The sequence below is a fragment of the Lates calcarifer genome, linkage group LG17 (assembly GCF_001640805.2).
Source record: "Lates calcarifer isolate ASB-BC8 linkage group LG17, TLL_Latcal_v3, whole genome shotgun sequence".
Lineage (NCBI taxonomy): Eukaryota > Metazoa > Chordata > Actinopteri > Centropomidae > Lates > Lates calcarifer.
Window position 1 is genome coordinate 10,901,721 of NC_066849.1, and position 23,258 is coordinate 10,924,978.

At 43.2% G+C, this 23,258-nt stretch overlaps 2 protein-coding genes and 1 long non-coding RNA gene across 3 annotated transcripts; 2 read left to right on the forward strand and 1 right to left on the reverse strand.

Moving 5' to 3' along the window:
• Positions 1-24: 24 nt before the first annotated feature.
• On the forward strand, positions 25-7,135 carry mknk1 (MAPK interacting serine/threonine kinase 1). The gene is made up of 14 exons (XM_018667455.2): positions 25-157; positions 818-880; positions 1,376-1,463; positions 1,557-1,658; positions 1,736-1,833; positions 1,991-2,070; positions 2,158-2,231; positions 2,320-2,424; positions 2,532-2,587; positions 2,690-2,785; positions 2,883-3,077; positions 3,839-4,003; positions 4,150-4,193; positions 5,073-7,135. Exons 2-14 carry the CDS (start codon positions 827-829, stop codon positions 5,290-5,292), a joined length of 1,377 nt encoding a protein of 458 aa, XP_018522971.1. The 5' UTR covers positions 25-157; positions 818-826; the 3' UTR covers positions 5,293-7,135.
• Positions 7,136-7,466: 331 nt separating this feature from the next.
• Positions 7,467-9,517, forward strand: LOC127143452 (transmembrane protein 275). Its single transcript, XM_051077075.1, has 2 exons — positions 7,467-7,833; positions 8,153-9,517. Exon 2 carries the CDS (start codon positions 8,253-8,255, stop codon positions 8,850-8,852), a length of 600 nt encoding a protein of 199 aa, XP_050933032.1. The 5' UTR covers positions 7,467-7,833; positions 8,153-8,252; the 3' UTR covers positions 8,853-9,517.
• Positions 9,518-12,243: 2,726 nt separating this feature from the next.
• LOC108877393 (uncharacterized) lies at positions 12,244-20,129 on the reverse strand. The gene is made up of 4 exons (XR_001960091.2): positions 20,065-20,129; positions 19,764-19,850; positions 18,706-18,831; positions 12,244-13,863 (listed from the first exon to the last, which is right to left on the reverse strand). It is a non-coding gene; the product is annotated as an uncharacterized LOC108877393 (long non-coding RNA).
• Positions 20,130-23,258: the final 3,129 nt, after the last annotated feature.

A 23,258-nucleotide genomic window follows, 5' to 3' on the forward strand; every position in this document is an offset into this window, starting at 1 on the left:
ATGTAGAAAGGGGCGGGCCAAACGTCTGTTTATGTGTTTTCCCGCCCTGTGCGTCACTAGCTGTCTGACTGATGGATCTCAGCTAGCAATGGATGCTTACATCAGCTGGCAGAGGCTTTGACAGAGGGGATCTGGCTGGTTTGGAGACACAGTCCAGGTTAGAACGGCTTTTTTTTGCATCTACATTATCATTTTAACGCTACCTGACCGACGTCTAAATACAAAGTAGCGAATAGGCGTTAATCCGTAGGAGAAGCTAGCTAAGGGTTCTTGCTAGCTAGCTGGGGCTAAGGACAATAACATAACGTCAGGTTGTTAACGCTAACTGTAGCTTCTGTAATGACCTGGTTAATGTTGTATTCATTGTATCCTCTTGGTGACGGTGCCTGCATTTTTGCAGCACTAGGAGAACTGTTAATTAACGACGTGGCTATTGTTAGCGTCTGTCTAGTTTGGTTTTAGGTAACTAGGAGCCTAGATAGTTAAAGTCTTTCACTGCAGTCCAGTGCAACCGTGGCAAGCCTGAAACTAACTAACCTAACAGATTGGACCTGAAACTTGTCACTCAATAACCGCAACCAAATCGAAATAAAACATGATACTAAAGAGTGAAAGGAGGAGGAAACCTCTTATAGAAGCTGTTTCTTGGTACTCGTCAAATCACCCCGGGGAGATTGATGGGTCCGTGTGGTTTACATAGCTCACATTCTTTGACTTGCCACTACCTTGATCAGACTTGTAATTATGTATATTTATGTCTCTGCTGCTGCTGCAGTTTTTTCCAGACTTACTGAATATTTGTGATGTGCTCTCACAGTTGGCAGATATGGTGAGGCACAGCGTGATGGCCGAGTTGCAAGCCTTCCAGCACTCTCTCCAGGTAGGAACTGAGCTGTCATTGCCGGGGATTTCAAAACCCCTAACTTCCTGAAACTTGTTGTGTTAGATACCATCAAGCTGCCAGAAAGTAGTGCACACACAGTGAAGGTTATCTACAATTAAACAGAAGTTTCATCACTGTCCATGAGTCATGCACTGTGACCGGTTGTGTGAAAGCTTCTGGTAAAATCCAGGGTGAGATAAAGCCTGTCTGCCTGTTTCCTGTATTATCATCAGGCCATTGTTTGGCAGGATGCCAAAGGGGAAGATAGTCAGTAAGGCTGTAGTTAGAGTAGTTATATAATCATATGTTTATAATGATTCCTTTTTTATAAAAGAAGGATTTATTATAAATTTCTGCTTTTTTTTCCTTCCACAAACTGGCAGAGTCATGTCCTCCTTCTCGTGCTTTCTCTAATGTACCTGATCTCTCTGTCTACTCGTGCACTTTTCCCTCCCTCTCTCCCCCCTCCCATGCGGCCTGCTTCTGTTACAGGGTAATTCCCTGGCTTTGGGCCAAGTAGGGCAGAGCTGTGGGGGGATTCAGAAAAATGGGATCGCCACAGAGGAAAGACAGCTAACAGGTATAACAGCGTACTATTGTGATTATTCAGAACTGGCTGAGTCTGTGCTGTTTAAACTAATTTTGCTTGTATATGGATTCGTCTGTCTTGCAGCAGATTTTGAGAAAAGCCAGCCAGTGACCATCCCAGATGCAGCTAAAAGGAAGAAGAAGAAAAGAACGAGGGCAACAGACAGCTCCACAGGCACTTTTGATGGTAATAAAACTCATATTATTACTTTTTTCAGTACTTGGCCACACCAGCTGCAGGCTCATATTTACTTTTTCTTCCAGACCTCTACAAGCTGACAGATGAGGTGCTTGGTCAGGGAGCATATGCTAAAGTTCAAGGATGCATAAGCCTGCAGAATGGACAGGAGTTTGCTGTGAAGGTGAGTGAGGATGTTTTGTAATCTTTAGTTGTTTAAACTAAGGATGCACGCTCATTTACAGCCACACACTACTTACAGTTAAATTAAAACATTAGAATAATAAAAAAGTACAAAGCCAGCTTGAAATCAAAATGTTCTTTCTGTTTCGCTTAAAAAGATCATAGAAAAAAGTGCAGGACACAGCCGCAGCAGAGTCTTTAGAGAAGTGGAGACACTCTACCAGTGTCAAGGAAACAGGTGAGTTCATTTAGTCTGAAAAATTTAAAAATGAAAAACAACACACAGTGAAATAGATTTTAATCGGCTGGAAATATCTTGTTCCAGGAATATTTTGGAATTGATCCAGTTCTTTGAAGACAGCTCATGCTTTTATTTGGTATTTGAAAAGCTGCGTGGAGGTAAGTAAAAATGAGTATATAGCTGTTTCAAATGACTCATCATGAACATGTACTGATCGCTACAAGTGATTCTCCTCTCTTCCTTCAGGCTCCATTCTCACACACATCCAGAACCGAAAGCACTTCGATGAGCTGGAGGCCAGTAAGGTGGTCAGGGACATTGCCCAGGCACTTGACTTCTTACACACTAAAGGTGGGTCAGTGTCCCAAACAGCTTTCCCACCAAAGTCCAAACAGAAAATCTGTAGATTTCTCTTTTTGTCATTTTGTCATGGTCACATTTGTCATACTTTTCTACAGGCATTGCCCACAGAGACCTCAAGCTGGAGAACATCCTTTGTGAATACACTGATCGAGTAAGTGGCCATTAAAGGACAGAAAGCTTTCAAAAAGATACTCATAAAGGTATAGAGTACAAAAGTGTAATAATGTTTTTTTTACTCCATTTTTCTACTCAGGTGTCACCAGTAAAGATCTGTGATTTTGACTTGGGAAGTGGAGTGAAGCTCAGCAGTGCCTGTACACCCATAACAACTCCTGAGCTCACCACACCGGTAACAATCTAGTTTTGAATTTATAGCACATAAACACAAACAGAATCATTCTTCTGAATTACAGTCACTCGACTCTTCCCGTGTGTTACTTTTTTAGTGCGGCTCGGCCGAGTACATGGCTCCGGAAGTAGTGGAGGTGTTTACTGATGAGGCCTCCTTCTACGACAAGCGCTGCGACCTTTGGAGCCTCGGGGTCATTCTCTACATCCTGCTGAGCGGAAGCCCCCCCTTCACGGGACACTGCGGCACCGACTGTGGCTGGGATCGGGGAGAAACCTGCAGAACCTGCCAGGTATGGTTGTTCAGGCATTCTGTGCGCTCGGGTCAGCATCCATCTCACTTTATGTTCACTTCCCACGGCGTCTCCTGTCACCACTCTCAACTGAAACAAACATACAGGGACATATGTTTTGCAACAGCCCTCAGCTTGTGTTGTAACCTCTCTCACTTCTGTATTTCATTACTGTTGCTGCCTCTTTGAACTGACTGTCTTTAGACCCAGCTCTTGGGTGTGTCCACATCAGATGGTTCATAGTATTGTGTCTCTAATGTAAAACTCCAATGTTAAGCAGAATCAGTTGGAATTCAAAAGTTTAACTTAAATGTTGCCTGTCAAGCAGTAGAGTAGACAGTATTGGGGCTTAGAAAACAAAATGCAACTCTCCTTTCAATTAATAAATGTTTTTTTAAATAGGTGAATTCTTCCCTATTCATTTGACAGTTGAGAGAGGGAGTGTTATGCAAGGCCCACAGGCAGAATTTAACCACAGACATTGCAGTTACATGGTCTGCATGAGGTATAGTTAGTACTTAGATAGTTTATCAGTCAGTAATAATATCTTGCCGACTATAGCCAGCCTGTGTTGCTCAATAGTTAATAGCAGGAGCGGTCATCAGTAAATTTCTTCCAAAAGCGATGACAGGTGTTATTTTAGATGGCATTCACCCACAGGTGTTATAACTTAACTAAACATTTTTTTGTTTGAATAAATTACGTAGAACACTGACCTCAGAACAGTCCCTCAGGATGTTGTGTAATACCTCTCTCCCCAGAGTCACCTGTTCGAGAGCATCCAGCAGGGCAAGTATGAGTTTCCAGACAAGGACTGGGCTCACATCACAGCGGGGGCCAAGGATCTCATATCCAAGCTGTTGGTGCGGGACGCCACCCTGCGCCTCAGTGCTGCTCAGGTCCTCAAGCACCCTTGGGTGCAGGGGGTGGGTATTGTTACATATTAGATAAGCTGATTTATTCTTGGTACTCTAATGTTGTCTGATATAAGACCACGATAATTCTTCCAGTGTCATTTCTTTTTTGTATCAGGGTAAATTATTCCCATTTTTCTTTCTTTTTTTTTTTACAGAACGCACCAGAGAGAGGTCTTCCAACTCCTCACGTTCTACAGAGGTACGACTGAGAATTTAGAAAGTCAAGTCAAACATATTTATGAAGTTCATGAGGTATTTCAAACTAAATTGGAGAATGTTAAAATGTTCATTTTCACATTGTTATGTCCTGGCTCTCCTGGCACACCTGTGGCAGGCTTGGAACCGGGGTGGGATGAGACAGAATATATGTGTTATATGGTTATATGTGAAGTTTTAAGAAGTGATCAGCAGTTCCTCATGTTGTCAATGTGTTCGTATCCAACACACTGAGGAATAATTCATCAGAATGACAAGTCTGATGTGCACATGAGCACAGGGGGTATTTCACAACAGTCTGGTGCTTTTTTGTGCAACATTTAACCAGCCGGTCTGCTGTGCGTAATTGTGGCTTGACAGTGTGCAACATCATCCCAGATAGAGACTGCAGATGAAACAGATACTCGCTGTCCTCTGATGACTGTAAAGACAGTCACCGGAGTAAAGACAGGGCCTTCAGTACTGGGTTCTAACTGTTGTGGATTGGTAAAAATTGCCATAAACAGAATAGAAGTTTTTTTCTCTGCATGAAAAATCTACAGTAAAAGTGGAAAGATGAACAAACCAAGAATTAAGGAGACAGTGCAAGATGCATCGATTCATGGCATCAAGCTTGCAGTGCATCACTGAACAGGACATCACTACACCGTCTGCCACACCTTTCCTCTCACTGAGGCACACAGCGAGTCACCAAGATGCAAAATTATTGAGGAAATAACCATCGAGCGCTGCAGAATACCAGCGCTGTGATACATGAGGAGATAAAGAGAGAGGACATTGTGCCAGGGGAATGTTTAGTAGAGGTTAAAAAGCAATCAACTTTCTTTCAAATCCTCCTCTGCTGCCACTTCTGTTCTTCCAGGAACAGCAGCACCAAAGACCTGACCCAGTTTGCAGCAGAAGCCATTGCCTTTAACCGGCAGCTATCCCAGCACGACGAGCAGCAGGAGGACGTCGGAGCCATCGTCTGCTCCATGAGGCTCTCTCCTCCTTCCAACTCCAGACTGGCTCGTAGACGGGCGCAGTCCAACGCCTTGCGCACCAGGGACTTCGCACCGGCTTCAGACGACCTCGCAGCCTGAAGGAACCAGTACAAACCCCCTCGTCATATTCTGTGACTGATTTTAGCCTCTGCCTGCTCCTTGTGTGTGTGTGTTTATGTTTTCACAGGGAGCGTTGTAGAATACACACATCATCAGAAGTGACTAACTGTTCCTGGTGTTAAAGCTCTTTCCCATGGCCAGTAATCTTATCACCTAGACAGAGTTTGAGCACCAGGGGGACAGTTAATCCTCGGCTACTGCCTCCTAATTGAAAACATAGTTGAAACTCCTGAGATTTGTCCAGGAGACGTTTTAAGCTGCCTGAGTTTTAAACAAGGACTTTTTCATCTGAGAGTAGCTTTGGGTTTTAAAAATTCACATGTAGTCTTCACAGATTTATTTATGATCACCCCAAAACATCAGAAACCGCTCTTAATGCCAGCATTTTATATTACAGTATTCAGTCAGTGCATATCATAATCAACACAGCATTATATAGGTTCAGCACAGTTATACAACTGTTGCTGTCCTGATGCAATATTATATAATTTTTATAGGTTTTATTTTTCTTGTCGTCCAACTGTGAATTAGTTAATATTTTATTTAAATGCTACTTACTGCTTCTCAGTCATTGGAGGAAAGGGATGATCTAATTTTTTTTAAGCATGTATGTGTACGTGATTTGAAGTGTGTGGATGTATGTGGTTTAGATGATTAAAAATGGACTACACTTAGCGTTTTAAAGAGCATAGGTAGAGCTTTCTCATCAACATAAGCTACCTGTAGCACTGATGTACTTTAAGATAAGCCACTTGTTAAAGGGAGAATATTGAATCAGTAAATCATAAGTTTGGTCCAGCAATGCAAACTGGACACCTGCAGAAAATATTTAGCTTTAAAGGGGGTTTAACTTTTTATCCTCATTAGAGTCCAACATTACCTCAGGCTTTTTTTTTTTTCTTTTTGCACCACATGTCTTTGCACGTTTTGTACTGTAAAAAATGCAACACCATCCCAAAAAGACTTAGTTTCTTATTAGGTGTCTTATTAATTTGATATCTGAGAGTGTGTTCAGTCAGAATAACTTGAAATGTGAGAATTGCATTTATTTTAGGAGGTACTATGTACAGTGACTGATGCATTTTGTGAGTAGTTGATGTTACACTTGATCGTGAGATAGAGGATTCCACACTGGTGCTGAAGGAATTTATTTTTCTACAGGTGTTTGTATATTGTTCAGTTTTCTATTTTTGGTTCTGTGAATGTGCCTGTTGAAAGAATGATGGGCTAACCAAGCTAAGACTAATCTGTCTTTGATTTTCTTAGGTCCATCAATTTGCTGTTATTTTCTTTCTGATCTTGATCCTTTCTTCTTTTTTTTTTTTTTTTTTGGAAAAGAAATAGTTTCACTTTTTTATTTGTTTCATTCATTGAGGACCCAGTATGTGTTTGAATGGGGCCACAATGGCAGTCTAGCACTTCTATCTCCCCCAACCTTGTTAATTTTATGTGTTGCCCGCTAAATGACATGTCCCCTGATTTCACACTGTTGCCATGGACACCCCATCCCTATAGCAACTAAGGGCCTTCATAGGCTGGCAGGGGATTGACAGAGGTTTGCTCAGAGCGAATACACACATTGGGAAACAACCACTTGGTATGTTAAAGCTCTTTACTCCCATTATAAATCATAAAAGGACTTGTTTGTTTCCCTGCATCAAACTTGTAATGACATTAAATCAGATACAGTAATTGATATGCAATTACAGAGGCCCATATGAAATTTGTCAAAGCTCTTATGGGGTCCTATGCATAAAGCTCTCGTTACAGGGCATATTTTCACTGGTATGCTGTGTTCTCAATAAACAACATCCCTAACATCCTCCCCTGTCTGATTCCTATGCTGTAACTTAAATTGTTTATTTGCTAGGGATTTTCTGCAAGATTTGATTCAGGACTTGTGAATAAATGTGGTTGAATTCTAAAGCTTTTCACTCAGCGAAGTGGATGTAGTGGATAAGAGGATGCTGAAGGGACAGGAAGAGGGTGTGATTAACCTGGCCACACACTGACGAGACAACATCGCTCTGACGGAGCTGTGTCCTTGTTAAGACTGCTTAAAAAGCTCTGTGTGTGTGTGTGTGTGTGAGAGGTGAGAGAGAGAGAGACTTATGTGCTGATAACCTGAATCTTTTTTAAAAGTCTAGATTATTAATTGTACTTTAACCATAATTTAATAACGACTTAAAGCAGCAGAGTAACATCGAGCACTACCTGTACCCTCCTAACACATCTATTGATTTCTCAGAGCTTCCTCAGCGTGCCAGTGTTCACGTGCGAAAACTTAATCACCTCATAGCTCTGATTTGATTGGACCGTTCGTCTCAGAGAGCTCCAACAGCGCCCCCAGTGGCCTATCATCGTTATAACCTGTGCTGTGTGTGTGTGCGAGCAGCAGCGCAGCAGCTCAGCAACACTTCAGTCTGCCATTCACCTGCCGGAGCGAGAGAGACTCCCAACTCCTGCACGACGCGATGGGCGACGGAAAAGACGGCAAAACACTCATGCGTCTGATCTAATGTAAGTGACACTGAGAACAGCACATAATATGGTCGCTGTAGTGGTTGTTTCCAGGTTTTCTGTTCCATGTCTGGCAGCCTTACCAGTGCGAACATGTGATTTTAGGGTCGCTTTTGTTTTGCTTCATAATTAGAGTGTTATCACGAGGAAGAGTTGCACTTTAGGTGGTGCTGCCTCGTGTTTTAAATGTTTTGCCTTTGCCTTAAACGTGTGGCGGACATGTAGTCATCGTTTTTCTTCTTTTAAAAGAATTTTCAAAGTTATTTCTGAATTAAATGTTTGCAGAGTCATAAGCCACATTTTTCTCCTCCGTCGTTAGCCACTTCACATTCATCCCTCTGTCTGAGGTGATGAGTTCAGTGACCTGTAAGTCATCTGATCGTCAGCTTCTCTGGGTCTGGCAGAGCTCTCCATGAGACATGGTGCTACCTGACAAAACCTCCAGACCATCTGCTCCCAGGAAAGTCCACGAGCAGCGCGCCCTGCGGCACCAGAGCCTGCCCTCCCCGGCCCTGTGCTGCGCCTGCGGCCTGTGCATCATGCTGGCCGGCATAAACATCACCCTGGTGGGAGCCTTCGCCTTCGGCACCTTCATCCCCACCAGCAACCCCCCGATCATCATAGGGCCCCTTCTCTTGCTGTTAGCCCTGGCTTTCTTCACGGCCTGCTGCGTGGTCAGCAGGAGACCCCCGGCCCACATGGGCCACAAGGCCGAAGGGGGCGAGAAGTGGGGGCTGATGAGGATGGGGACGGCGGCGTTCGAGATGGAGACGAGCGAGCACACGCTGCAGGACACCACGGCCGTCCAGCTCAGCCCCACCAACTCACCCAGCATCTCACACAAGTCCGGCTCCAGCCAGGGGGGCGACGCCGCTCCACCCGCCTGCCAGGATGGAGCCGGTGAGCCGCACATATCAGAGATGTGTGACACAGGAAATAACCCCAACTTGACCTCTGACAGCAAGGAGAGCTCTCCCACACAGATGCTCCCTGCTCACAAGACTTCCTCCTCTACGTAGCATGGACTTTATCGTGCTGTTGGATGTTTTGCTGTTTGCAGGATGTGTGTCTTGTGTATGATTGACATGACTGATTGGCATTTTCAAATACAAAGCTACAGACAAAAAGTATGCTGATAAATCGCCAGCAGACTCTAAGCCTGTAGTCTGTACTGTATGGTGTGTTGTTGAATATTTATTGCTCAGTCCCAGGATGTATACTAATTTGCTGGGAACAGAAACAGGAACAGGAGATGACACCTCAATCCAAGTGCCCGTTTGTGTACTTCTTCTAAAACATCCAGTTAAGGCAGATTATCCTGCGTTCAGATGGTTAGCGCTTGTCACGTTGAGAGAGATGATGAGTGTGTCCAGCCAAGCTGCTTCTCCTCCTCTGAGTCATGAAACTGTTCTCTGTGTAAGCCTGGTAAATAACACACAGCCACAGGTTTGTCACACACTTTGATGGAAGTGTTATTATTTCTTTCTTTCCTTTCAGTGCTTGCATCAGATGCACTGAATGAGTGTGTAACCTTGAGCTGTGTTAAGGTGGGCATTCAGGAACAAATGATTGTTTTACCTTCAGTGAATTTGTCATGTTGTAGTGCCATGATTAGAATAGTTATTACAGATGTTAATACATGTTTGGGACATCTATGTTTTATAAATAAAGCTGACATTTTACGTCCCTGTAAGTTGCTCTCACCTGTGTTTCTGTTCTTCTCCTCCTCACACTTTTGTGTATCATCCGCAAAAACAAAGCCATAAAAGACGAAGCTGCGAGGCTGAAAAAGAAAGGTGTGCAGGCTGTTAAGATAATTCATTCGTTATCTGAGGAGAGCCAGCGGCGGCAGTGCAAACAGCTTCCCAAAACATGTTGCCCATCACTTGGCATCTGACCCGACAGCTGCTGGCAAAGGCGAGAGCCCTGTTTACTTATCATTATACATCTGCTGTCCACAAACAGAGCGAGACACACAGTGTGATCCAGCACAACTCAACCACTGGAAAAGATAACAGAAAAACTGCCGCCTGCGGTTATTACAGCCTTTTGTGTGTGTGTGTCGAGCTTTATGAATGGCTACAGACAGCCAGTGTGGGTGTCTGTAGTTATCCAGTGAGTCATAAATACAACCGCTAGTGTTTCTATAAAGAGGATGACATGTCTTGGCAACCTGAACTCATTTTACTAAACTAGTAATGAGGTCATGTTGTTCTGGATCATGGCACAGTGAAATTAATTTAGAGAAGAGTTTCCTTTAACTGTGTCCAGGTTACTGTAACTGGGCATTTCCTACACTAACATTATTCTCTTGAAGCCTGCACTTGTTTTCCTTCTTGCATTTTTGATCATTTGCTCCCACTCTGAGTGTAAATTTCACTTCCAGATACATGAATAAGACACGGTACAGAACTAAAATTGTAATTCAGGATTTCAGGGGTTCGTAATTGCTCTCCAGCTCTTCATCTGTGTGGCTAGAAGAAGAGGAAGAAGTCAGTATATGAATGTTTAGTTGAACTCTTTGCTCTGTCACACAGAGCAGTATCCTCTACTTCCCCTCTCTTTTTTTATGAAGGTATCAGGATCCACAAATGTGCAATTTCTGCAATGATCTCAGTTTGATTTGCTGCCCTTGTTTTCTGTCTGAATGACTGGACTGTCTCTAAGCTCCTGTCTGCAGTTTATGGCACACAGCAGGTGGCCTGCTGAAGTGAACTAGAGCACGAAGCAGCCTCCTAGGCCGAGCTGGACCAAAAACCCTCTTCAGGATCAAACTCAGACCTGTGGGGTCACTGGGATAATTGGAGAGGAAGGAGCACCATTCAGAGTCTCCAGCACTAGGGACTCTGAATGGTAACACAGGTTAAGACCTCTGTCAAGACCAGAGGCCCTCAGTTTGGCACCCAGGTGGAGAATGAGCTGAGAATCATCTCCTGGTTTCTTGTGTACATGGACAAGACTCAAATATAAGATAAACAAAGCTGCTTTATCCAGAAGGAAGAAACAATAAACCTTTTGCAACCGCCCTGAAGCCAACCGATGACCAAAGTATGATACTCACACACAAGCACAAAAACTATCCCTAACTCAGCACATCTAGTCAAGTTCAGTTCTTAAGTGCATGTCAGAGGTATTTGTACTTAATTACCAGATGTCTCCAGAGACATTTCCCATCTAAACCACTGTTTCCATTTAAATAAATATTTGCTCCCTATTTTTTACCAAAAGGCCTACATTTGAGAAAAGTCAAAAATGAAAATGTTTGATTTTTTCCCTTAGATTTATCTTGTGACCATTTTGACGGTGCCCGACCCCATGGTTGGGAACCACTGGATTAAACAACCCAACTACATATAAAGTAGCTGATACCACCTCATTCACTGATGCATCAGTATTAACAATATTTTTTAAATATCATATGTAATAATAAATCAGTCTCAGGTGGCATTTTCCTGCCAAACAATTTTCCTGCCTTTTACCAGAATGTGTTTTTGTATAGATGATTTTACTTTATTACAAATACTTCAACTCACTACTTTAAACTTTTAATAAGTGCTTGAATGTTCTTTTAGTGAAATATGAAATATTTGAGAAAGCAGGGTTTTCCAGCCAAAATGAAAACCTCCTATGCACAATAATAAAACAGCACCTGTGAAAAATGATTGTGTTGGAGAGCAGAACAAGTCACTGCCCGTCAAACTGAGGTCCCGACCCCTGTCCCTGCCTGCCCCCAGTGCTGTAGACTCTCTGTGGGGGATCCTTTCTCTGCACCAACTCCAACAAGCACACTGCTGTGACAATAACCCTGCAAAAGATTCCGCTCACCCCAACACAACCAACAGAAAAGTTAACAGAGGCCATGTTTGTCAGCAAAGTGGGTTAGCTCACAATATTTCACCGGATTAAGCCTTATGAACGGATGCACACAGTCAGAGCGTCTATATCCAGTGAGCAAGACATTTATGAGCACAGGCTACACGTTGGAGATGTGAATTCATTTTACCACAACAGTAAAATGAAGTCATGTTGCTCTGAGCACTGCCAAAGGAAAATCCAATTGTAATCATTTTTTAAAAAGTACCGTGTGTGTACAGCAGAGATAATTGTGTTGCTCTTTATGTTCATGTTGCTTGTAAAGATGCTATAATCCCTCCCTCCACTGAGTCTATTTTACTGTGCTGGAGGCACACCACCATCACACATCACTGTTACTCTTCAGATTAATCATCACATGATGCTTCACATATATTACCATCAACAAAAACTCTCTTTAATAATTGATAAATATATAAAATTGCTAGCAATTGCTGGCAATCTATCTTTCATCCCACCCCTCTCATTAAAGGAATGGTGGTGTAATAATGTTGATAGTGAGGCTGAGGGCTCATGATCACATTAGGTTGCGGCTGAGACTATTACTTTTATGCAGATAGCTCCTATTAGAAAGAGGAATGTGTTCAGTGAGCGTACAATGAACTGGAATCATATGCAACAATTTAATAAATGATTATTTGTGGTGCTTCATCATGTGATTCAATGGTAAAATGATCCTAGAAGAATTCAGCTCCATTGACAGATGGACCCCAACACTCAATCTTATGACTCCACCTTGTGGAGAGAAGACAGTAGGCCCTGTTAGTGCTAATGCAGAGCAACATGACTAATGAAGGAATCCTTCATGGTGCTTCAAAAGAGGGATGTTAGATAAGAAAAGTTAATGCCTTACACTCATAAAATCCTGAGGACACATCTTCTTGTTTCAAATAAATGTACTGATTATAAATCTCAATAATTTTTGAAAGTTACTGTTCAATTTATATTTTCAATTATATTTGTCCATGTATACAGTTACATTCAGTATCCCATGAACTGAATTCATCCAATTATTTCTATTCATCAATTTTAAACAACAGGAAAAGATGATGCATTTCAGAGTTTGTGGCACCAGGGGGCAGTACCGCCATTCACACTGTCTTTCTGATCTGGTTGAAAACGGCCACGTTAATTTAGAGGGAAGAAAAATTACCGGGTTTGCGTCGATTTATCTTTAGTGTGATGTTGAATTAGGCTGCATTAGTTTTAGCTAACTGACAGCTGAGTGTCCGTTATCTCATAGAGACTGTGAGTTTAAAGCCTCTATACTCTAAAATGTGTTTTACTTTGCAGAGTTATTAGTTTGACACTAAAAGGCAGTTTTCACTTTTATCTGCTGCTCACCTTAATTCTCAGTTTAACACAAGAACAAGATGATTTTGTGCCATCACAACTTGTTTGCACAATATGCAACTTAAACAAGTGTGATATAAAAACATGAAACATCCCGTGCACACACACTGCTTTCTGTGAATAAGTCAACATCTGAAACTCAGTAGATGAAATGAGAATATTTCCATCTTTGTAGATTATGAATTTTTCATTGAGGGAGGGGGAGGGTTTTAGATTTGTTTTAGAATTACTAAATGAACAAACCTTTTGTGGAAGGAAAAAAAGAACTTATCAGACAAAAATCATAATTAAAGGAATAGATTTTTATGTCTTAAAAAATGTCTGGAGGGTCTCTATCTAAAAAAGCCTATGATGGAAGACTATTAATTTACATGTTGTGGATCTTAATTGGAATATTTCAGTGAAACAAATAAAAGATATTAAGATATAAATCTATCATTTACCATGGAATTAATTTCTCATCACTACTGATCACCACTCATGAACTACGTTTATTTTTCATTTGATAAATTTACCTGCTTTATCATCAATTTTTTGAACATTCAAGTTCCTAAACTCTTTAAAGCAGCAGAGTAAGTTTAATACATTTTTTTGTTTTTTTTTTTAGATGAGCTGTCACAATTCATCCTCTCTCCCATCCAAAGCGTTTGGGCCTTGAATGCACCACGGCCTTGTTCAAAGTGCCCGGCTATGCTGCACCGTCCTTGGGCCTCCTCCTGCCCGAAGCTCACTGAGTTTCTGAGGGATGTGTGCGATCCTCCTGCGGGCCCTGAACCACGAGCCGGGTCATCTCTGAACCGTCGTCTGAAAAATACATTTCCCACAGGTAATACGCCACATTCCCAGATAACTAGAAGATAGAACAATAGCAAGGTTAGCACGTCTTTGACCTCATATGTGAAACATAATCATCACCAGGTGAGTGACCTGATGTGTTTCATACACATAGTGAACCTCAAACAGACGGGCCCAGGTCCTATACGATTCACTCCCGCATCTTGTGTGAGCTATTTGTCTTTCCATCCTACCTCAGTCGTTGGGCAGAACAGGCGTTTAATATCCCACCCTTGAAATGAAGTGCCATTAATTTTATCCTTCTTTTCAGTTTGCAAAGCGTCTTTCCAAACAGCAGCCGGCTCGATCTAATTCCTAACGACTGTTGTGAGTGCTGACTCGGCTATTGTAAAACAAATGATATCTGTGTCCTGTTGGAATAATCCTAATCTATTTCAATGGATGGGGCCGTATTAAAATGACAAAAGGGGGGAGGATATTTCCATCTCGTGATAAATGTGCAAATGTCCACCAAAGCTGAATCAGACACCACATTTTAATGGCCTGATTGCTCGTTCATTTCTCGCCTCATTCTCTAGCAGCCTTGCTCCCTCCTTTTTAATACGGAGCTGGTCATATTTTGTCCCAGATTAGTATAGACGCCGGCTGACAGTTGCCTCTGCTCAAGGTATTTAGGAGACATAATTCATTCATAGATCTAGAAGTGCTCCTATTTGTCATCCCCATTTTTTATGCTCAGTCTCTCTGCAGTCGCTCATTCCTCTGGGTGGTGGTGGTGTGTGTGTATATATATATGTGTGTGTGTGTGTGTGTCAAGGGAGATGAGGGCCAGGGCAGTTTTCAGCTGATGTATTAGCTGGCATATGCAAGCAATGAATTATCAAGGAGGAAAAGGAGTCAATTATCCACTCCTAAAGAGGGGCTGGGCCTGTGTGGCCTAGGGGCCCCTTTCCATATTTACCAAATCATTTCACAAAAGGGTACGCTGGGAGACCTGGGTAGGAGACAGTGAGCAGACAGCACACACATGCGTGCGTGCACACACACACATATACATCCAGCTTCGACCCTCTCCAGCTCAACCTTGCACCCTCTCGTCACTTTTCATTTGCCGCACATGCTCGGTGTTTCCTCCTAACAAGGACAGGCGGTGACGCTTCTTCTGATCCGAACGGTAATAATCCATTTTATACACACCAACTCCTCAAACTGATTCTGGCTGAGCTGGAATAGCCACGGCGTGACCGTCAGCCATTTTGCCATGTCCCAGTTCTCTCCCCTGACTCCCCCCTCGAAATCAAAATGGGGCCCTGATTGACTGTGCCGCTCTGACTAATAGAGTGGATATGGTAAATGAAATACCCGGCACTTTCATTCCAAAGTCTCTTACCCCCTGTGTCCCCAGTCACTTTGCCATGACATATTTTCAGAGATTGAGCGTTCTATCCTGTTTTTGATGAGGACGGGCTGAAACGAGGCGCACACGGCAGCAGTGGTGGCAGTGATGCCCAGGAGCAGCCGAGACCCTCGGACATGGGCGGCCGAGCTGACAGGGCCTCTGGTGACTGACGGGGTTGACACTTAGGGAAATGAGGTCGTTAGACAGCATTATGAGTGGGCTGATAGCTCGGTAATGGGTTTTAACTTTGGAATTTAACACAGAAGCCCACCGGGGATGGGTTTGACGTGCAGGCGGACAGGTGGGCTCCTCAAGAATAAAGAAGGCGAACTCTCATGGGTGCCAGGGGGGCCTGGTTGAAAAAAAGGATGAGGAAACAGAGAGAACAGTGGAAAGAGGATGGGAAAGCTTCTAAAAATAAAGCACACCAGACAGTGATCCTCTTTTACACAAGGAAATCAAGAACAGCAGATGAGTGACTTTTGTTTTTTGGGCCTGCTCTTCACTTTGGGCTTACTGAAAGAGTTTTGCTTTCTTTAGATTTGACTGTTTCACACGGACCAAGTGAAAAAATAGTCTCCTCCATCCACATGACTGTTCCTCCAAACTGTTTTAATCTGTTATGGCTCGACTGGAGAAGGTACTGATTCCTAAAACAATGAACATTTTCACATCCTTTGTTATGTTTTGGAAGGTTTATAATTTTGCACGCTGCATGCACACAGCTTCCAAGCCGCCTTGAGTCTTAGGAAAGGGCGACTAAATTTAGCACGATGATAAACTCTTAAGTTATAAGACATAGGCTAATGCGTAAGGGTGTTAAAACCAGTGGGATAGTTTAGTGGAGATTAAGAGACGTATCAAAGACTTGTGTAAAGCTCCATCAAGAGCTGTGTGGTTGTTTGGTGGGCATCTGCACATGCTGTTTTTTTTTTTTTTTTTTTAAAGAAAAGAGGGCAGGAGTGGCTCACAGAGCTTTGGCAGCCAGTGAGTGACTGATAATGTCTCAACATCACTCCCATTACTCCTTTTGGCTGTGCTGTGAAAACGAATGGTCCACTTTACGGCTGCCGTGGACCTGGCCTGAGTCCTGTTTCCGCAGGAAGATTTAGAGGGGTGTTATGGTCGTCCAGCAGAGGGCAAGACAACTCACAGGAGAGGATGAAATGGATGAGGTGGGGTAGAACGATGGCGGTCAGTTTCATTCATTCACGCTCAGACCACTGTGAGAGGGGTTATGGAGGGAAAAAGAAGGTCAGGTTTCCGTGGCAGGATTTTTTCCAGTAGAGCAGATGAGGAGGGTTGGCAATACAAATCAAGTCAAGAAGCCTCACAATGTGTTTTTCGGCTCCGTGTCCTGCAGGCATCTCTTTCATGGCACTCTAGAGGGTACACACCAGGTTCAACCTCATCAGAACAGTCTGACTGGTCAAGAAGTGATTTCTGGTTTATTAGAAGTAGACTGTGTGTGTGTGTGTGTGTGTTTGTGTGTGTGTGTGTGTGTGTGTGTGTGTGTGTGTGTGTACTAGTGGCAATCCCATTTCTGTTTATGTCCAAAGTGTTAAGTATCTTTCACAAACCGCCACTGCTTTAATCAGCATCTGTCAGGGAATTCATTATGCCACTTTCGCTAGCTCAAGTGAACATACAGCCTTTCTTCAGAGTTGTGAAAAAACCTGAAAAAATAACAGCCCCTTTCATTACCAGAGGTGTGGATGATCGCTGCAGCGGGTTTAAGTGACAGGTAAATTGCAGGTTAAGTGGAGAACACAGTCTTTTAACAAGAGACTCCAGGCTCCTGCAAATCCTCCTTAGTCTTTAATCTGAATACAAAAGGCAGGGGCGGGGGGATTAAATCTGACCCCTCAATGTTCTGTTTGTTCCAGACTCCACTCAAGGGCCTGCTGTAGCCAGCAGAGGAGTCCCAGGTTTGTGTTTCCCTTTGTGCCATGCGGCGGCATTTTAAGAACAACACCATCCACAATGCTGCCTCTCCACCGGCCAACTTCCCCAAAGACAAAGGAAGGCCCGGAGTCACCACCAGCCTCTCCTCTCCTATCCACTCCTATCAAGCGTAAGATGTAGTTTGAATTCTCTGAAAAGGAACTGTTTATTTAATTGTGGATGAAAAGCCATAATGCAGCATCATTACAGTTCTGTGCTGTGGGGAAAAAACAAATCCTTCTTTATTTAGCAGCAACGACGGGTAGAAAGAGGAGAAGGGGCCGGGGTGAGGCAGGCGGTTAGGGTTTGCCGAGAGAAAGGCGCTTTGGGTTGTCAACGTTTTAGAGGCTTAGAGTCAAACCTATCCGGGCTCAGGAGAGAGGAGTCTGGGTGTTAGGCAGGCAGAATGACTCCTGATAGAAGGAGTTTGCGGCTCAAGTCGAGAGGAATCGTCTTGGCTCCCGGATGAGGCGAGGACTAATTGATTCTCTGAAGTTTCCTGTCGCAGAGCCCGATTACAGGTATGACCGGATTAAAAAAGGAGAGGGGAAAAAAACAAGGGATCTGGAGGAGGGAAATGGTAAAAATCAAAGAGAAAAGAAGATGAGGGCTGCCACAGGCGGATCAGCATCGCTTATACGCCTTGATGTGCTTGCTTTTGTGTGTGTTTTGTTTGTGTGTGTGTGTGTGTGTGTGCAGGTATGTTCATGTGTACACATGCCGGTGTTTGATCTCTATACTCGGTGGCAATCATCAGGTCACATTGCAAGGCCCCTTTCTCCGGCGTGTTGCACAGGAGCACATTGTGTTGTAGCAGCATGCTTCCCCTAATCACTCACTTCTGGTTAACACGTCTCAAAGCCAGAGGCATGTGTCTCGCCTGCCCATAACAGTCCATGACAAGATTGAGTACTGAGGCATGTGGGAGCCATAGTGAGGCGGGCTCTAGGAGAGAAGCCTCCAGGAGAAGGAGAGTTAGGACGCATATCTAGACCTAAGCTGTCATGCGTGCGGCTGTAATGGCTTGTTTAGTGGCAAAGTCCAATCTAGGGCCCCAGAGAGCCATTATTCCTGGGCTATCGATCGGGCCCTACGGCCACCACGGCTCGGGCCCCTGTCCCTGATCCTGTTCAGTAATAAGCGTACTCATGTCAAGGTGGTAATTATCATTGATCTGTAGCTGCCGTGACAGGGCAGCGGCCCCTTGCCGTGATTCATACCCGGCGTGGGGCTACTGGACTTGAGGCACCAAATCACCAATCAGCTTCTGGTGGCACTGCCAATGCCCAGTCCAGGAAACAAAGGAGTTAGGAGATGGATTTCAGTTTTTTGGGGTTTCTGCTGATACTTTCTGGGTGGCAGTTTTGGACCAAGGCTAATTACTAGCATGAGATCCGTGCTTGGCATGTTGTTCAAGAACTTTAAAATTCTCAGGGCTAAGTCTGTTCTGTGTTATGCAGAAAGTTAAATAAACTTTCCTCCTATAGGTGTTCTCTTCATAGTCTCACCTGTTGTTGCTAATGTTATTTGCCTCTCCTTGTTGTCCTTCCCCTGCACTGGTCAGGATGCCCCCACCTCTCCCCAGGCTATAAGCAGGGAGATTTATCACTGTTGATCTGCCTCTGTGTGGTAACCTGCAGCAGAGTGAGAAGAGCAAAGCACAGTGTGCAGGGACACAATGTTATTGTGCAAGCTTCATTAATAACTTAGCATTGTCCTTACAAAGTGGATGTCAGTGTAACACAATATATGTGGTTTTGTGTTGACAGCTTTTAGCTGTGCTAGCTGCAGCACACTGGGGATTGACGTCTTTGCTAAGACTGAAAAGTCCCCACAACTTGTCCGGTTCTGCTCGAGGTTTCTGCCTCTTAAAAGGAAGTTTTTCCTTGCCACTGTCGCCTAGTGCTTGCTGATGGTGAGATTTGTTGGGTCTCTCTCTGTAAATACCTATTTTAAAGAGTACGGTCTAGACCTGCTCTATATGAAAAGTGCCTTGAGATGACTTTTGTTGTGATATGGCGCTATATACATAAAATTGAATTGAATTGAACAACTCTGGGATGGGTTGCCATAAAATTCTGTATAGACATTCACGTTCCCCAGAGGATAAAGCCATCCTCTCTCATTTCTTCTAACACCACAGTGAGGTTGACATTTTTGTTTTTCAGTGAAACTGAACTATTAGATGCTTTGTTTCCTATAGCACCACCATGAGGTTGACTCATATGATTTTGAGGAAATATCTCAACATCTACAGATGGACATGAAATTTACTACTGATACACATGGTCAGGATAAATTTTAATAACTTAGTGTCCAATACTTTGGTTTATGACTGAATTCCTGAAAAATTAAAGATATTCCAATCAGCCTCTGCTGTACTTTGTGTTTAGTGCTAATAGGCAAACGATAACATGCTAACACCCTAAACAAAGATGGCGAACATGGTAAACGCTATTCCCATTAAAAATCAGCATATTAGCATTGTCATTTTAGGCATGTTAGCATGCTGATGTAGCGGTAGTGTTCGTGCGTTGTGTTAATTATGACCAAACGGAGACCATACCACTGTTGCCACTGGCCGTTTATTCCTGGCAGGAAAGTATACAGTCAGTCTCATCAGAAACACCAAACATGCTCTCACACTGTGAAGCTAAAATAAAAAAATATATATACATGTTAGCTAACACACCTCATGCTAATCACGCTACGAACAAATAAAACATCGTCACTCTCACAAAGGAGCATGTTCGACCGATAGGGAGCTAAAGCGTTACCAAAATATAATAACATAAAACAACCACTTAGATGTGAAATTCAGGTGAATGATCCAAAATAATTACAGAGCTAACAACGTGTGTACTCACCAGGGAGACACCGCTGCAAAACTGTCGCTATCTCCCCGGGGTGCACGACCCTAGACAGCAGGGGTGCTGCGTTTAATGACGATAAAATAAAACTGTAATTCATAAAATAAACAATGTGAGGGGTGGCAAGTGGAATCACACATGCTATATATTAACTCCGTTACACTGACGTTAGCTTAAAGCACTCCTGAGTTCGCGACTAGCACAAAGTTGTAAACTCAGTGTTGTTTGTTTCTAATTACTTGACTTTTGATTACATTTAGCCACTTAAAGTCTACAGAACTATTCAGCCCACTGTATATTGTAGTTCTGCATGACTTTCTTGGCAAAGCTTTCACAGGCTATCTCTGATTGAATCTAATTGTGCGACATACTCTTGGTGAACCCCCCACTTGCAGTGGAGTAACACAGGTGGGTGAGGATAGGGAAACAGAGTCAGATAGGTAGCAGGGAGACAGTCACACAGAGAAATAGAGAGATGGTGGGGGTTTCGAGGCAGGCAATCAGTTTTCTTTTTGTGAGCGCTGGAGCGGGACTCGTGTCACCTGCAGACCAAACCCCATCTCCTCTGATTAAGTCCTTTGAAATATTCCATTTGTCAGTGTCATGGCCCCGGCGTGCTGCCGCGGCGAGCAGCCAGCCGTGTCTGTTGACTGTGTCATTCTCCAATTTACATCAGACACTGACAACATCATCACGTCCCTAATGTCCCCTTGGCTTGCTCTTGCTCAACGCTTTGCTCACGCTCTTTATTTCTCTGTTTTGTTTTGTTTTTTCCCTCTCTCTGATGCACCATCAGCCAATCTGCGTCCTCTGCATTACAGTTGCACAAAAACCATCAGTTGCCTGGATCCACCTGTGATTTCCTGTGTAGGGTGAAGCCCAAACTGTTTGGATGAATCTGGGGTCTGGGGACTATCACTTTGCTCCCAACCCTCAAGGGAGTTTTCTCTTTCAAAGTGTTGTCTTTTTTTTTCAATCTGTGTCTGGAGTATCAACAGCTAACATCACTCAGGCCTCAAACTCTCATGCGTGTGATCTAACCCCATTAGCAGCCAATGTCTTTTCAGGAGCAGAGCCGCCATGGTTCAGAGAGGATGGAAATTTCAATCTCCCCTCTATCATTTTCCCTATCATTACTCCATTCACCACCATTTCTCTACATCCTGAGTCCCGAGAGGGAGTGGAGCGGCTGAAAAGGAGGGCATCGTGCACTCTGTGCCCAACTTTAATATGAGTGGAGCAAAAAAGAGAGAGGGGGTGTTTATACATTATTAGGGGTCTATTATAAAGCAGCTATCACATTCTCCCTCTTCTCTCCCTCTCCCTCTCATTCCCTCACTCTCCTGACAGGTAGCGAGCGGGCTGCCTTGATGACTAGACTCAATCACCTGTGACAGTTTTGATTTGATGTCACTCTCTGGGTCGCTCTATTTGTTTGAGCAGTTAAGAGGTAATTGTGTGACATTGGCGGTGGAAGACGTGCTTTGGCGGCGCACCCGCTGAACCGAGGGGACGAGACGAGGGAGTGTGGCAATAATAAATGAGGGCTATTTTCCCCCAGCATTCCCAGACTGTGTGTATCAGTGTGTCTGTGTGTATTGCAGGGGTGTGTGTGAGTGTAGCTGATGGGGGGAACAAGAAGGGGCGATGAGCCCCTCTACCCTGGGGGAATTCAACTGTGAGATGCACATTGAGGTCGCCTGCACCCACTCTTATCATCACTTTCTCTGGTCTGAACAGAATTGTTTTTCTGCGTGTTTGCTTTTTTTTCCCCTCAAAAATGAGTTAAGGTGTCACTCAGAGGAACTTCTGAGCTTTTAAAAGGTTGACAAGTGATGTAGCATTTCCTGTGCTGCTTTTTATAGTTGGGGGATTGAATTCAACAGAATGATGGTATAAGTTGAATGAAGATAGTTAAACACGTTTGCGCAAATTTGTGTGAACCTGCTGCAACATCATTTTGTTTGCTTGTTTGATGTAACTTGATGGTGACATGGATTACAAACGTAAAAAGTTGTCCATGCTTTCTCAGACTGAGATGTTTTATGTACTGTAACAGCAAAAGTGTGATTCCAGCAAAACAACACCAAAGACAAGTCAATGGAAAAGTGTCTTGTCACTGTAGATATCACGAAGCACACAGTCCATGTCAGACTTCAAGAGTAACTTAATGATTCCTCAAATAATCATATTTTAATTTAGCGTCAATTTTGGGTGGTGGCAGGACTATTGCATGCATGGACTGCAAATAAAAATATTTTTAAATTCAGTCTATGGCTAGCAGCTAGCTTTTCTCTTTGCCTGCTGTATCTTTAAAAAGCAAACATGGTGGATAGCTGTTGTGCCCCGGGATGCCAGAATAGTTAGGGACTAACATAAGACTATACTTTCCAAAGATAAAACGTGTTAGACGCGAGCAGAAGAAAACGGAGGGATGGAAACCCACAGGCAATGGATTCTGCTCATGTACTGATCACCTCATATCAGGTGGATCCAACGCTTCCTAACCTTAATCTCTTGTTTATTTTACATGCTTTTATTACAATTTCTAACAGTTCTAATTTCATAAAAGGTATTTCAGACCTGTGCATTGGGGAATGGATTTTGCAGGGATAGCTTGATGGACGAGAGAAAGTCGATCAGGTAATTGTAGATGTCTAGATACTGCATTTACTACATTTACTGATTTTAAGTATGGAGTGAACTCTGATGACTTGAAATTGGCTTTTCCTGCCAACATGGCAGACCCAGTCACGTGGTGCCAGGAGCTCTATTTAACAGACATATAGAAGAGTGGTATTGATCTTATGAACTGTCTCTCAACAAAAAAGGAAATAAGTGTATTTCCCCCAAAATGTTGAACAACTAGTATAAAACAATGAATGAGAAAGAATGACAGTGATGTGCTAGATGAAGGCAAGTGGACTTGCTTGAGGTTTCTGAAGATGTTTTGCTTTTCATCCACTAAAAAAAAAAACATTCTCAGTTTTAGCTGTTAAAGGTGGTTTATGTAAGTATTTATTTAAAAACATTCAATATTAACTAAAAAGGAATGAGGAAATAGCAGTTTTGAAGTTGTGTCAAAGATGAAACTGTGTTGCAGAGATATACTGAAGTATGCTATCCAGCCAGCAATAGGCAATAATGACTCACTGTAGCATCCAGTCTGTCCAACATCAGGATGAAAAAGT